Source organism: Mus pahari, chromosome 8, assembly GCF_900095145.1.
Source record: "Mus pahari chromosome 8, PAHARI_EIJ_v1.1, whole genome shotgun sequence".
In the NCBI taxonomy this organism is placed as follows: Eukaryota; Metazoa; Chordata; class Mammalia; order Rodentia; family Muridae; genus Mus; species Mus pahari.
The window spans coordinates 56696801-56709567 of NC_034597.1; the positions used below are offsets into that span (position 1 = coordinate 56696801).

The 12767-nt window shown below is 48.8% G+C and overlaps 1 protein-coding gene across 2 annotated transcripts in view; it reads left to right on the plus strand.

The window, feature by feature from the left end:
• Scara5 (scavenger receptor class A member 5) overlaps positions 1-12767 on the plus strand; it is a 98283-nt gene that overhangs the window by 68965 nt on the left and 16551 nt on the right. Inside the window, exons 5-8 of one of the 2 annotated variants that reach the window (XM_021203458.1) lie at positions 3228-3308; positions 5101-5199; positions 7200-7247; positions 8168-9952. In XM_021203458.1, the coding sequence (XP_021059117.1) occupies positions 3228-3308; positions 5101-5199; positions 7200-7247; positions 8168-8187 (248 nt within the window). In that variant the 3' untranslated portion in view covers positions 8188-9952. Of the gene's footprint in view, positions 1-3227; positions 3309-5100; positions 5200-7199; positions 7248-8167; positions 9953-12767 lie in introns of those variants that run through there. The other variant, XM_021203456.1, reaches the window with a different exon arrangement.

Genomic DNA, 12767 nt, shown 5'->3' on the forward strand with positions numbered 1-12767 from the left:
CCTTCCAGTTAAAAGTACATCTGTGAATGGAGTCACTTGTAAAACAAGTGTACCTGCTCTGTGAGGGTTGGGGTATGTGTACAGGTCCTGGGTAGGTTGTGTGACCGACCATCTGTCCTCTTACCTTCCTCAGAGAGGATGCGGGATACTCTGTGAAGGTGAGCTGACTGATGCATCCTGTTCCCATTCCTTTCCCCTGGAGTATCTCTCCAGCAGGGCTGCCCCTGAACCTCCTGTGGGTGCTGCTCTTCTGGCTGTGGAATGGAACTACAGTCTCTGCCCTGCCCTTCTCTCAGGTAGAGATGTTTTGAATGACGTCAGGATGCTCTCATGGGCCCTGTAGGCAGAGCCATCAGTGGCAGGGACCCTGTGGGCTCAGATGGCAGACAGACCTTATCCCAAACCCCTCCACATTGTGATCTACCTCAGAAAAGGAGAAACAAGACGTGTGACTATAAAACTCAGAGATAAAAAAGGGTTTCTGTGGGCAAACCTAGGTGCAGCTGCAGCTATAACCACATATAACCCAGATGTTACCTCAGAACGCCAGCTGTGGGTTGGCACAGCTGAAGCAGCTGGAGCTCAAGGTCCTGGAGAGATGAAGAGTGGAATGGGGTGAAGTCTTTAGAGTGGGTGAGCTTTAGCCACAGAGATCTGTGCTAGGTTTCCTCTGCTGCTGAGCTTGGTGGGAGAGGAGACAGCTCCGTACAGGACAGTGATGGGGAAGAGATGCAGGTAATGAAGCTCGTTCGCATCTTAGCTCTGTCTTGCATTGGCTGTATAACTCTTGGCAAAACAGGTTTCACGTCTTGATCCTGTTATCTGAGAATTGGGATAAAAAAAAAAAATATGATGATACCTAAAAACTCTAGCTTTCCTTAAATGTTTTACACAACTTGTGAATTAAAAAAAAAAAAAAAGTTAACTACTTTCCCCTTGCACCCAAGCCATTGAATTGTTAAATAGCTGTCAGCCTCGGTTAGGGTCTAAGGACAGTGCCAACTTTTGGAACGTATCAGTACATCTTGATCTTGGCAGCCGGGTTGTTTTATGTGCATTAACACCCTCTGGTCTCATATCCTCATTCGTATTTGTCAAGCATTGATTGTGCAAGACACACTACTCTGCTTAGAGCTTACATGTTTGGGGTTCCAGGGAGAACACACTGGGGCTAAAAATAACAGTTTCTTGTCGTGAGATTGCGAGCCTTCGACCAAGGCATCCATCGGGTTACACACCTCTGAAACTCTGAGAGAGGGTTACCCCTGTGTCTTCTAAACTTCTGGTGGCTGGGGAAATCATGGCCTGCAGATGCCTCCCTCCCCTCTCCGCTTCTGCCATCCTGCGTCTCTGTCTGTTTACGGGACTCTGATCACACGAGTAGGGTCCATCCCTCTCCAGGATGCCCTTAACTGATGGCATCTATAGAAACCCAATGTCCTGAGGAAGGTGAGGAGGTTCTGGGGACAGATGAGTTGAACTATTCAGCTAGTCCAGCAGGAGGAGCCTGGATTCCCACAGCAGGGTCAGGTAGACAGGATGCATCAAAACGAACCAGATCTGCTTGTCTGGGTTGTGCCCGGGGCCAGCAAGAACCATGGGACCAAGAAAAATCAGCAGCAAAACCAACAAGGAGCATCCTCAGATCCTAGTCATGGGCAATTGACAGGGAGGCCTTCTGGGTGACTGAATGAGTGGCAGGAAGATGGCAAGGGTGAGACGTCTGGTCTCGTGGGTGTGGCAGAAAGGATAAGTGCCAGGCAGACCTGGACGGGGATCACTGTGCGGCCTCAAACAAGTAACATGAACATATGGCATGGCATAGTGGAGACTGAATTCAGTCATGTAAACTTGAGTCTCCGCCACACTGGAGCCTCTCCGGGAGGGTAGTCCCATCCATGAGTAATTAGACACTTATCCTCCACCCAGGTGCCCCTCTGAAACCTGAGCTTAGCCAGACCTCCTCCTCCACTGCATCCCCAGAGGGAGCCAACAGCTATCCTATCTTCTAAACAGTCTGGCCATTCCTTCTGTCTCTGATGCCCCTTTTCCTAACCTAGGGTTCCACCACCTCCCACTCGATGGACCACAGCCCCTGCCACCTTGCCTTTCACCTTCTTCCTGTTCTATTTTTCTCTCACACCACACACAGCCCAGCCATCTTCCTCCCTTTGCTGTGCGCAGACCTGATGTGGCTTTCCTACTGGGCCCCTTCCAACACTACTCGCTCCTCGTACCTACCTGGTCAGAGTCAAGTCCAGTACTCCCGCTTTCCCAGCCCACTGAGCTCCTGCTGCTCATTCACCATAGCTTACACAGCTACATCGTCGCCCTGAGCTCCCGTAGGAATGCTCCCTCTGCGTGGGATCTCTCCCTCCTCCTTCTGCCTTGGTCAGCCCTGACCACTGAAACAGGCTGGGGGGGGGGGGGGCTTTGACCTCAGGCATTGCTTTCTTTTCAGTTCAGGAAACTGGAAGTCTGAGTTCAGGGTACTGGCATAGTTAGATTCAGGTGAGGGCTACCTTCCCTGCTGTGTACATGACTACTTGTTTAACATATTCTGGTCTGGCAGACAGAGAGAGAGAGAGAGAATGAGAGAGGGGTGGGGATGTTGGGGTGGGGCTGGGTGGTAAGGGACAGAAGTGAAAGGAGAGGAAAGGCAGGCTAGTGCCAAACTCAATGGCATCCCCCAACTCCAGACAGGAGAGTGGGTCTCATGATATAGCCCAGGCTGGCCCAGGCTGGCCCTGAGTTCACCATCCTTCTACCTCTGCCTCCTGAGTAAATACTAAGGCTACAGACATAGTCCACCATAACTGATCTTCCTCATTTTATAAAGACACTAACCCCATTGAGGGGGGGCCCATCCCTATGACCTCATCTAAACCCAGTCAGTCGCCATGACACCCCCCCCAATAGCCCCGATAGCCCTTTCCAAACCATAACCTTGGTGGTAAGAATTTCAACATATGGATTTGAGAGGGACACAGATATTCCCCGAATACCCTCCACCCTTCTTCGCTCAGCTAGGACCTGTTTCTTCCTAAATGGGATTCCATGGAACACCCCCCCCCTCGGTGTCCCCCAAAGCTGAGTAGCTGCCATTATATGTTTCCAGCACAGAATGCTGGCTCTTCCTCTCATCTCAGAGAGAGTCATTTGCTTTTTCCACCAGTGTCCTGGCTTTCTAACCCTCTAATCTGTTTGTTCTTGTTGTCATCTTTCAGGGCCACCGGGACCCAAAGGTGACCAAGGGAATGAAGGGAAAGAGGGAAAGCCAGGTAGCCCCGGACTTCCTGGATCTCGAGGTAATGGGGTACACTGAGAGGAATCTGGGGGAGCACTTCATGTCTACGCCTGACATGCTCTTCCTAGGGATGGTAGACAGTCACTGCTCGCTCTTCTACCAGGTCACTAAGAGGCTGTCAACTTAACCGTAGAATGGGTTTTCCCTAAGAAGTACCAGGATCTGAAGAAAGGGGCTCCCAAGAGTCCCCAGGTTCGCTAAGCCAGTGCTCACATAGAAATCGGGGTTCACATGACCAGGGCCTTCAAGCGAAGATGGTCTACGATGCTAGGAGCCTGACACACTGCTGCCCCATCTCACTGCTTGATGCCCTGCAGCCTTTCTTAGGCTCAGAAGTTTCCTATCGGGGGACTCAGACAAACATCTGAGTGTGCCCATTCCTGAGCCTGTGTTGCATGCAAGGTTCCGCTGAGTGAAGAGGCTCCAAGATGATGCGAGAAGAGGAGGCTTAGCGGGGAAGGGTCTGGTTATTTATTTTAGGGGGTTATTCCTGCCAAATCTCTAAGTACATTACAGAAGAGGGGGGGAAGACAGGGCATGGAAGGGGAGTGCTCCAGCCTGACCTCCCCTCTGTCCTCAGCTCCACAGTAGAGGATGCCCTGAGGCTCTCAGGACAGAAGAGCCACTTTTCCTGCCTCATGAATCATAGGGTGGGGGCCCTTTGGGCACATCGTGCAGTACACTCAGAGATCACCACAGGACTCTTAGACTCTGGGAACAGATGCATCACGTCAAGAAGAAAAAGAAAGGCATTCCATCAATTTCTTTGACGTCCTCACACCCTTGGGAGGCCACCGCCTCCCCTAGTCGTTTGCTATTAGCCCTGGGGTAATAACTGGGAGATAGGTTTCCTATGCTGTGGAAAAAGAAGCCCAATGAAAACCAGCTTGCTCCCCAAGCAGGAAAGAACAATTAGGAACTTGATTAAGAAAACTGTGTTCTACAGCGATGACTAGTCTTGGGTCAGGACTCTTGGGCCTTGGGCTCTCACTCCATAAAAGTGTTTGTTGATTCTGGCTCTCCATGGTACATTCAGTGCAGACTGTGGCCACAGTGTCTGATAGCCAAGAAGCTGGAGTAAAGCACCTTATGGATGGCTGCCTATGCACCCATTGATTGGTTTTGTGGACATCCTGTGCTTTTGACACTTTGTTTGTGGAAAGAAAGGGAGTGTTTTGTTTTTTTGATTTGTCTCCCCCCCACCTTCCTTTAAGTAGGTTAAGGCATCACCTCAGCCTCTTCCCACTCACTAATGCCCTCCCCACAGCATCCTCCTCCCTAAGGACCAGTGAGAACCTTAGCCTAAAGCGTGACATGACGTTTACCAATCATGGACTTTCTGTAAGAAAGAAGGGGACTCAGATCCTGCCTCCAAAGCCCTTTGCTGTGTGCCCTGGGGCAAGCATCCAGGAGCCTTAGTTTCTTTATCTGTAGCATGGGTATAAATAACACGCCACCTCATGCATGTCATAAGGATTACATGAGATTTCTTATTCCTGCACACAAAGAGTAATCCAAAAGATGTTTTCAGAATTTAGAAATGCAGTATGCTTGCAGGTATCTGAATGGAACTGGCATGTCTACTACCACAACAACACAAGGCCTTTCTAGAGTGAGGGGTCAGGGAAAAATGATGTAGGTGTGTATGGGGGAGGCTCTGAGCTGCCCTGTAGGATGCTAAGCAAGGGAAAGCAGAGGCTGTGGAAGACCAAGATGATATTAATTATTAAACTAGACAATGGCATCTAATGGACCTGAGTCTGCAGCTGCACCCTTGTCTCTTCTCACCCCAGGTCTGCCAGGAGAGAGAGGTGATCCAGGACTGCCTGGTCCCAAGGGTGATGATGGGAAGCTAGGGGCTACGGGCCCCATGGGCATGCGTGGATTCAAAGGTAATACTGAATCTTGACACACCCTGGAGCTCACATTCCTTCAGTCCTTGAGTAGCGTAGGAGCCATCCAGGAGAGTGCTGTGTGTGTGTGTGTGTGTGTGTGTGTGTGTGTGTGTGTGTGTGTGCCTGTGCACACATGCATATGTGGGTGCATGGGTATGTGTATACAGGTTGCAGAGATAAACGCAGAGAGCCTAGTGAGGGGTCTCTGAGAACAGAGCCAGGCTGCAAGCCCTTATCACTTGTCCTCAGTCCTACCAGACTCGTCTCCTTCTGCATGCCCCCCCCAGCCCCCATGCTTATAATTTTATTTCCTTTCTCCAGTTTACTTTGCCAACAGTGCTTCTTCTGATATTTTTTCTTCTTTCTGTGGGTAGTCCCCTTGTTCATCCTCATGGGAACCTACTTCTTCATGGTCATGGTCAGTCTGGATTGTCAGATTGGCCAGGTGTGCTGTACACCATTAATCCTAGCAGGAAACAGAGGCAGGTAGATTTTTGTGATTCCAAGGCCACCCTGGCCTACACAGTGAACTTCAGGACTCCCAGAACTACATAGAGGACCATGTCTCAGATAGATAGATAGATAGATAGATAGATAGATAGATAGATAGATAGATAGATAGATAGATAGATAGACAGATACACAGACACATACAGAGATTCATAGATAGATAAACATAGATATATAAACAATAGATAGATAGATAGATAGATACATAGATAGATACATAGATAGATAGATAGATAGATAGATAGATAGATAGATAGATAGATAGATAGATAGATANATAGATAGATAGATAGATACATAGATAGATACATAGATAGATAGATAGATAGATAGATAGATAGATAGATAGATAGATAGATAGATAGATAGATAGATAGATAGATACATAGATAGATACATAGATAGATACATAGATAGATACATAGACAACAAGGATACCTGATGTTCTTTGCACAGGCTGTCCACATTTCACTTATTACCATGACAACTCAGAAAAAGTACTGCCCATCATCACCCCTCCCCAACACACACACACACACACACTGTGACTGAGAGGTCTTCTGTTCTTGGAAATCATATTCTACTCTCTAGTGATAAGACAGACTGAAGTCTTTCTTTTATGATCCTAATTGAAAATATGTAATTTTTTTTAAAGACCATATAAAGAGAGCCCATGCTTGTTGACAAATGACTAGACCGTGCAGACATACACAGAGGGTAAAGGAGACAGGAAGTCCTTTCTTCTTTTGCCCCTTTGGCTCTGGCTCTTCAGAATAACCACTGTGAAATCTCTGGTGCACACATTGGTGGATATCTCTCTAAACATGTTCAACCATGTGTGTGATTGGTTTCCTTCTTTTCAAACCTGGGATCACAGTAAATACTCTCTCCTGGACATTTCTGACTTGCTTTCTTCACCCACAGTGTGCAGTGGGCTTTGGACTTGTAGAGATTATGTTGGGAAAAACCTTAAAGTAGAATCCCATCCCCACCCCCACCCCCGACTTTCTGTTGTCCACTGAGTGAGTGGGGCCAGGACGTTCTCCTTTGTAGAGTGAGACGGAAGCTAAGAAAGGTTTGACCTTTTAACTCAACCCTGGAAAGGAAGTTCCATAAGTCCTTGGAAACTGTCTCCCCTACCAGAAAAACCAGCCTGACTTATACCCTGACTCCATGGACGGCTGGAGCTCAACCCCTTCCTCTCCGATGAGCTTGGGTGCAAATTTCTCTAACACTAACTTTGCTCCCTGCCAGGCATTCCTTGATGCTATATGGTAGATGGGGCTCTAATATGCTTTCTCATGGGACCCTTCTTTTTCCCTTATGACCAGAGCAGACACTAATTATCTTCCCCACAGCGCCCTCTGGTGGCTCTGGGCCCCTGCCTGAGGGGTTCGCTGGCCTTGAATTAGCAAGTCCATAGATTAAAAAAGTCTTATTTGTAGTGTTTGTTTCCAATCCTAACATCGGTTTTCCTTCCGTTCTAGGTGATCGAGGCCCAAAAGGAGAGAAAGGAGAGAGAGGAGAGAGAGCTGGTAAGGAAGTTCTGCTGGGTCGTGGAGTACTCTGGGGTACCTTTGACCCTATAAGGTCAAAGGTCAGGTGCTGAAACCACACTCAGGACTTGAGCATCAAAGAGGTCCCCCTCCCCCTTTTTAGCCCTCACTGGCCCAGCAATATGTATCAGCAACCCCTAGGGATAAAGGCCTGGGGTTGTATAGATGGATCTAGAGGTTTCCTCCCCACAGCACCCTGCAGCACCACTAATTGCCTATATACAATCTTTGTAAAGTGGAGAGAATAATAATCCTGACCTCTTAGGGCCATGGTGAGAATATGACAGAGTCTGGACACCCGATTCAGAGCTCATAAAGTATTAGCCATGAATACTCCATACCATACACCAGACATACTTCCTAAAATCACTGGAGGAGATGTTGGCTAGAACCAGACTTTGTAGAAATTGCTCGTGCAATGCTCAGAGAAACACGCCGAGGCTCAGTGGACCCCCTTTTGCCTTCTCCTTTACTACTTCTGAGGCCATGAGGCTAAAGACATTCCCTGGCAACCACACAGTTGGGCCCCTCTGCTGAAATCCTTCCTGTAGCCATTGCAAGAGAGCTGGCTGATCCAGCTGAACCACATTTTTCTGAGGTGTATCTTCCCCCAACGAGCCATGTGTAGACTCCCAGAGAGACTGTTGGGAAGAACACACAGAACCTCTTAGCCAAGTTCCAAACAAGAATAGAACTCCCAGCATGTGGTGCCATTGGCCATTAGCATGTCTGTGGGCACCTGTGCTCCGGGCATTACTTCAGGGCATGTGGCCTGGGTACAGAGTTGGGGAAGTACAATCTGAACTACTGAGGAACTCCCCCAGAGGGTGGCGAATGTGGTTTGGGGGGTGCTGCCTACTCCTGGGCTTAGGATCAAACATTTTTGCATCTTCTGACAGAATGTTACCGAGGTAGCTGAGAAGGACTGGACTGTGGCATTTAGTTCTGAGACATAAACAATGTGTGGAGGGTTGGGCAGGAAGAGAGGAGCTATGTGGAAAGATGACCTTTGAGAATGAGATCGGAAACGCTGCCCACATACCAGAGGGGTCTCACTGGAGACTGTCTGCCAACTGTTCTCTTAGCTGACTTGAGAACCCAAACAGGAGGTCACAGCCAGCAGAGTGAATATGGTCCTTGTCTACCTGGTCCGCGCTGGCTAGGCTCTGAGACTGAGGATGTGGAAGACAAAACTGGCTGGTGTGAGGCTCCCCAGTCAGGGGCCGGGGAAGAGCGCCCATCCACTTGACCTTATAGCCTATGGATGACCCAGCCAGCGACTGGCATCAGCTCTGGATCTGTCTCCCAGGGGAAGGAAGGTTTCTTTCCTGTCATAAGGAGACTATATCGAGAGTGGAGCCCAGGGCTCATACACAAATCCTAAGCGTGTACAAAACTTTTTAGCTGCCTTTCAGAGACCCCAGAATTGGTCTCCTTGTGCCATGGAACTGGCAGGTGAGGGGGCTTGGCAGACTGTAAGCTACTTGTGATGTGAAGAAGAACATCAAAGGTGCACAGGAACTCTAGAACTATTCACTTACTGGAAGTCTACCATTCACCTTCCCCACTGTTAGAGGCCCAGAACTGAGCACTGGGTCCTTGGCTTCCTTAATCTGGATTGGGAAGTCAAGCCACAGTCTTGGAGCAGAAGGGTTGGGCGCCCCTGAGTTCCTAGTGACTTCCTCTTCCCCCATGGCTCTAGATGCTGACGGAAGACCCAGGCTGACGGAACCTTCGCCTCAGTTCAGAACTGAGGTCTGACTCTGGTTGGCAGCAGGGTTATCTTCCCACGGCCTCAGCTTCCTAGGTTGCTTCTGGCCATGCCTAGTCATATGTCCCCTGTCCCTGAGGTGTTACTTATATCCCTGAGACCCAGGCTCTGAGGAGAGGCCCATGGCTCATCTTTCAGAAAACTGGAAATTCCGATGGACACAGTGCCTACTACAACTGGGACTTTCTTAGTCATTCCCTGGTTCCTTGGCAGTCCCACCGTGGGATCTATGGAGTAGGAAGTATGAGTTCACAGCACCAGAGAACCTCAAAAGCCTGAGCTGAGTGGTGCAGAGCCAGCTTGCCTGGCAGCCAGTGCCTTTGCCAAAGGCTTGAAACCTTTACCAAATTCCTCAGGTTAGCCTGCATCTCAAATGCCTGAAGTTCCTTCCAGCAGGGAGTGTTACTATAGTAACAGTGCTCATGACAACATCAAGAGAGACACCTCTCAGTGGCTAGTGGCCAGTGCCTGGCATTAGGGAAAACTCCTGGGTCCATGCTTGCAGTCAGTGTGAACATGCTTGGCAGAACAAAATTCTTGCTGGTGTTCACCCATATTGAATGTGGAGTTGTGGGATTTGGGAGTGTGGATAGGTTTCGGATCACTTCCTGTTCCCATTCCTAGCTCCACCCCTACAGGTCATTGACCCAAGAGATGGAGGGACTCTAGAGTTACCTGCTGAGATGGTGGTTGCAATGGATATAAAATCCAGACCTCTTGTTGTTTTCCTTGATAAGAAGTAAAGGATTTTATTTTCCCTTCAGGCCTTAGTGACATCAATCGTCCCATAAAATCCCGTTAAATAACCCTGGCTTTTGGAGATTTGGCCAGGGAAAAAAAAACAAGATCCATATGTACATCTCAAGGAAGACAGACATTTGTTTTACCTTGGAATGTGATCTGTCTGCAAGATACCTATGTGTGTACAAAGTTCTGTTTAAATCCCAGGGTGTACATTTTAAGCAGTATATAAGTTCAGGTTGTCTTTAAAAACGACAACAAAAACTTTCCTCAGTTTGGTTTCCCATGAGGAGAAACTATGCAGCCTGACACGGGGCGAATCCCCAAGTCAATATTAATCAATATTATCACTGGAAGTGTGTTTTGTTGTTTAAGTAGAGGGGTTTCTGGGTCTCAGCAGGATCCAGACCCAAACACATATACACATGTGCACGCACAGAGAAAGAAGTGGGGGAGAGAGGGGGGAGAAGGATGGCGTGGAGGGTTGGGGGAGGGAGGAGAAGGAGCGAGTGCCCAAGGAAGGGAGATTCCACGTAGTTTTCCAATGGCAGCTGGGATGTTGCTACCTCTATTTAAAATAAAGAAGGGGAAGGGACTCTTTAAAGTGTACACATACACACACACACACACACACACACACACACACACACACACACACATCCCAAAGCTCACAGCTAGTAACTGAAATATAGAGAGATACACATTTCACTCAGGAAAATCAGCTTGAAGCAAAATGCAAAATGCCAGAGAGGAATAACAAGGAAATGGTAAATGAGGCGCACGCAAGAAGATGGTGATAAAGTACAGCAGAGCCAGCCTCAGGGCAGGCAGGGGTCAGGACACAGGGGCTAGGGCAGAAACTGACTTTGAAAAGGAGTAGAGGCCAGAGAAGATGAGGGGACTCTTGGGGAGTGGGGATTGGCCTTTCTTACTTCTAACAGAATGAGAAGGTGTGTGGATGGAAAGCTCGCTTGAGTGAAGAGAGTCGGGGCATCCAACCCTTTGGCAAATGTCTATTGAGTGTCCGCACCAGGAATTTCCATCTAGCAGAGGGGGAGAGACTCATTAAAAGTTACTGGTGGGCGCATGCCTTTAATCCCAGCACTTGGGAGGCAGAGGCAGGCGGATTTCTGAGTTCGAGGCCAGCCTGGTCTACAGAGTGAGTTCCAGGACAGCCAGGGCTACCCAGAGAAACCCTGTCTCGAAAAACCAAAAAAAAAAAGAAAAAAAAGAAAAAAAAAAAAGTTACCGGTGACCTTGGGAGGGGCTGTGGTGGAAGTGGGGGGTGGGGGAAGGCAAGGTCAGAGAGGAGTTGTGATCCAAACTCTGAAGGGAAAGTTGAGGTCTAGTAGATGCTTGAGGAAAGTGATGGATGGCATCCCAGATGCAGGGAGCTGTGCGTGGAGCTGATACCCCAGGAGATGGGCTGAGTGAGAATTTAAGGTATTCAAAACAAAAACCCAAGCCCAGGGGGACAAGTGAGAATCCCTGAAGAACTTTGCAGTGGTCAGGTTAGCTCTGGCCTGTTCATGTTAGAAAGTCACCAGCGGGTTGAAAGCAGACGTGAGCACTGTGGGGTAGCTAGGAGAACCAACCAGAGGCGAAGTCATCCCTGATGGCCCTCCTCCTTCCCAAGACCTGAGGCATGCCGTTCCTCCCCGGGGGACAGTCCCCTCCGTAAGTCCAAGCTGCTCCTCTGCTCCAGCTCCTGCTTGGGTCTCAGGGGCCCTGTCTTTAGCAAAGTCTTCTTCTGACGCATCATCCAAAACGAAGACAAGACCCAAACGCCACAAAACTCTAAACAAACGATATGAACCATGGGGACAGCTCAGAGAAAACCACTTGATTCTTCTGAGCCCATCCACAGGCTATGACCTCAAGCTGGCTTTTCCCATACCACAGGTTCCTGGCACCACTCAGGTGTCCTACTCTATCTGCTCAAAGCTAGTCTGGACCCCACAGGCTCAGTGCTCAGTCTCTCAGCACCCCCAAGTTTAGATCCAGTTGCTGTAACGGGTGCTTCCCGCGGCCTCCTTGAGTTCAGTCATTTTCGAGGATGGCTCACGGAGTGGTACCTCTTCCTGTTGTCTCCCTTCTAAAGGACATTCTCACCGTCCCTGGGCAGCTGAAGAGAGACAAGAATAGAGTCTTGCGCCCAAACAAGGAAAAATACTAAGGCTAGTGTTGAAAGAAGTGAAGTCCCCCTTGGGAACCAGCAGTGCTGAGGCCACCAGGAGAATGCTAATATCTATGTTCTAAACACGCGTGAGTGAGTGCAGGAGTCTCGGGCCAGTGCCTGAGAAGGGCAGCTATTAGGAAACAATAAACAAATGAATGTTTGGCCTGCTCACTAAGCAAGAGTTAGCAGCCAGGGGCATATTGGGGATTTGGGAGGGATAGATGCTTTGAGCTGCTATTCTCGTGGGTTATTCAGGCCTGCTGGTCAAGCCAACCAGTTTCTGTTCTGGGTCCAGCCCTGTGCTAGCATGTGCACCCCCACGGCTCTGTGCTAGCTAATCTTTCTGCCCAGCGCCAGGAGACAGCTCCCTTAGGACTTAGAGGTTTACTCTCAGGGATTTGCCCTGCAAGAAAATTCTTAGTAACACAAACCTCAGGCAGCAGGAGAGCAAACAGAGCCTGGACAGCGCTGGAGAGATGGCTCCGAAATTAAACAGGCTAGCTGCTCTTCCAGAGGACTCAAGTTCGACTCCCAGCACCCAAGAGGGGTGGCTCACAGTGTCTGTAACTCCAGTTCCAGCAGATCCAAAACTCTCTTAGGGACTACACACACATGACATGACATGTTTAAAAAGAAACCCAACTAAAATTTAAAAAAACAACAAAAAGGCAGAGGTGGCTGAAACCACCAAAGAACTGAAGCTAGGGTCGGTCATTGATGTGGGTTTTGTACAAAGAAAGTTTAGGTTGAAGCGGAGTTGAGATGCACATGGAAACTAGGAGTGACCATACTGCTTAGAAAACATTTC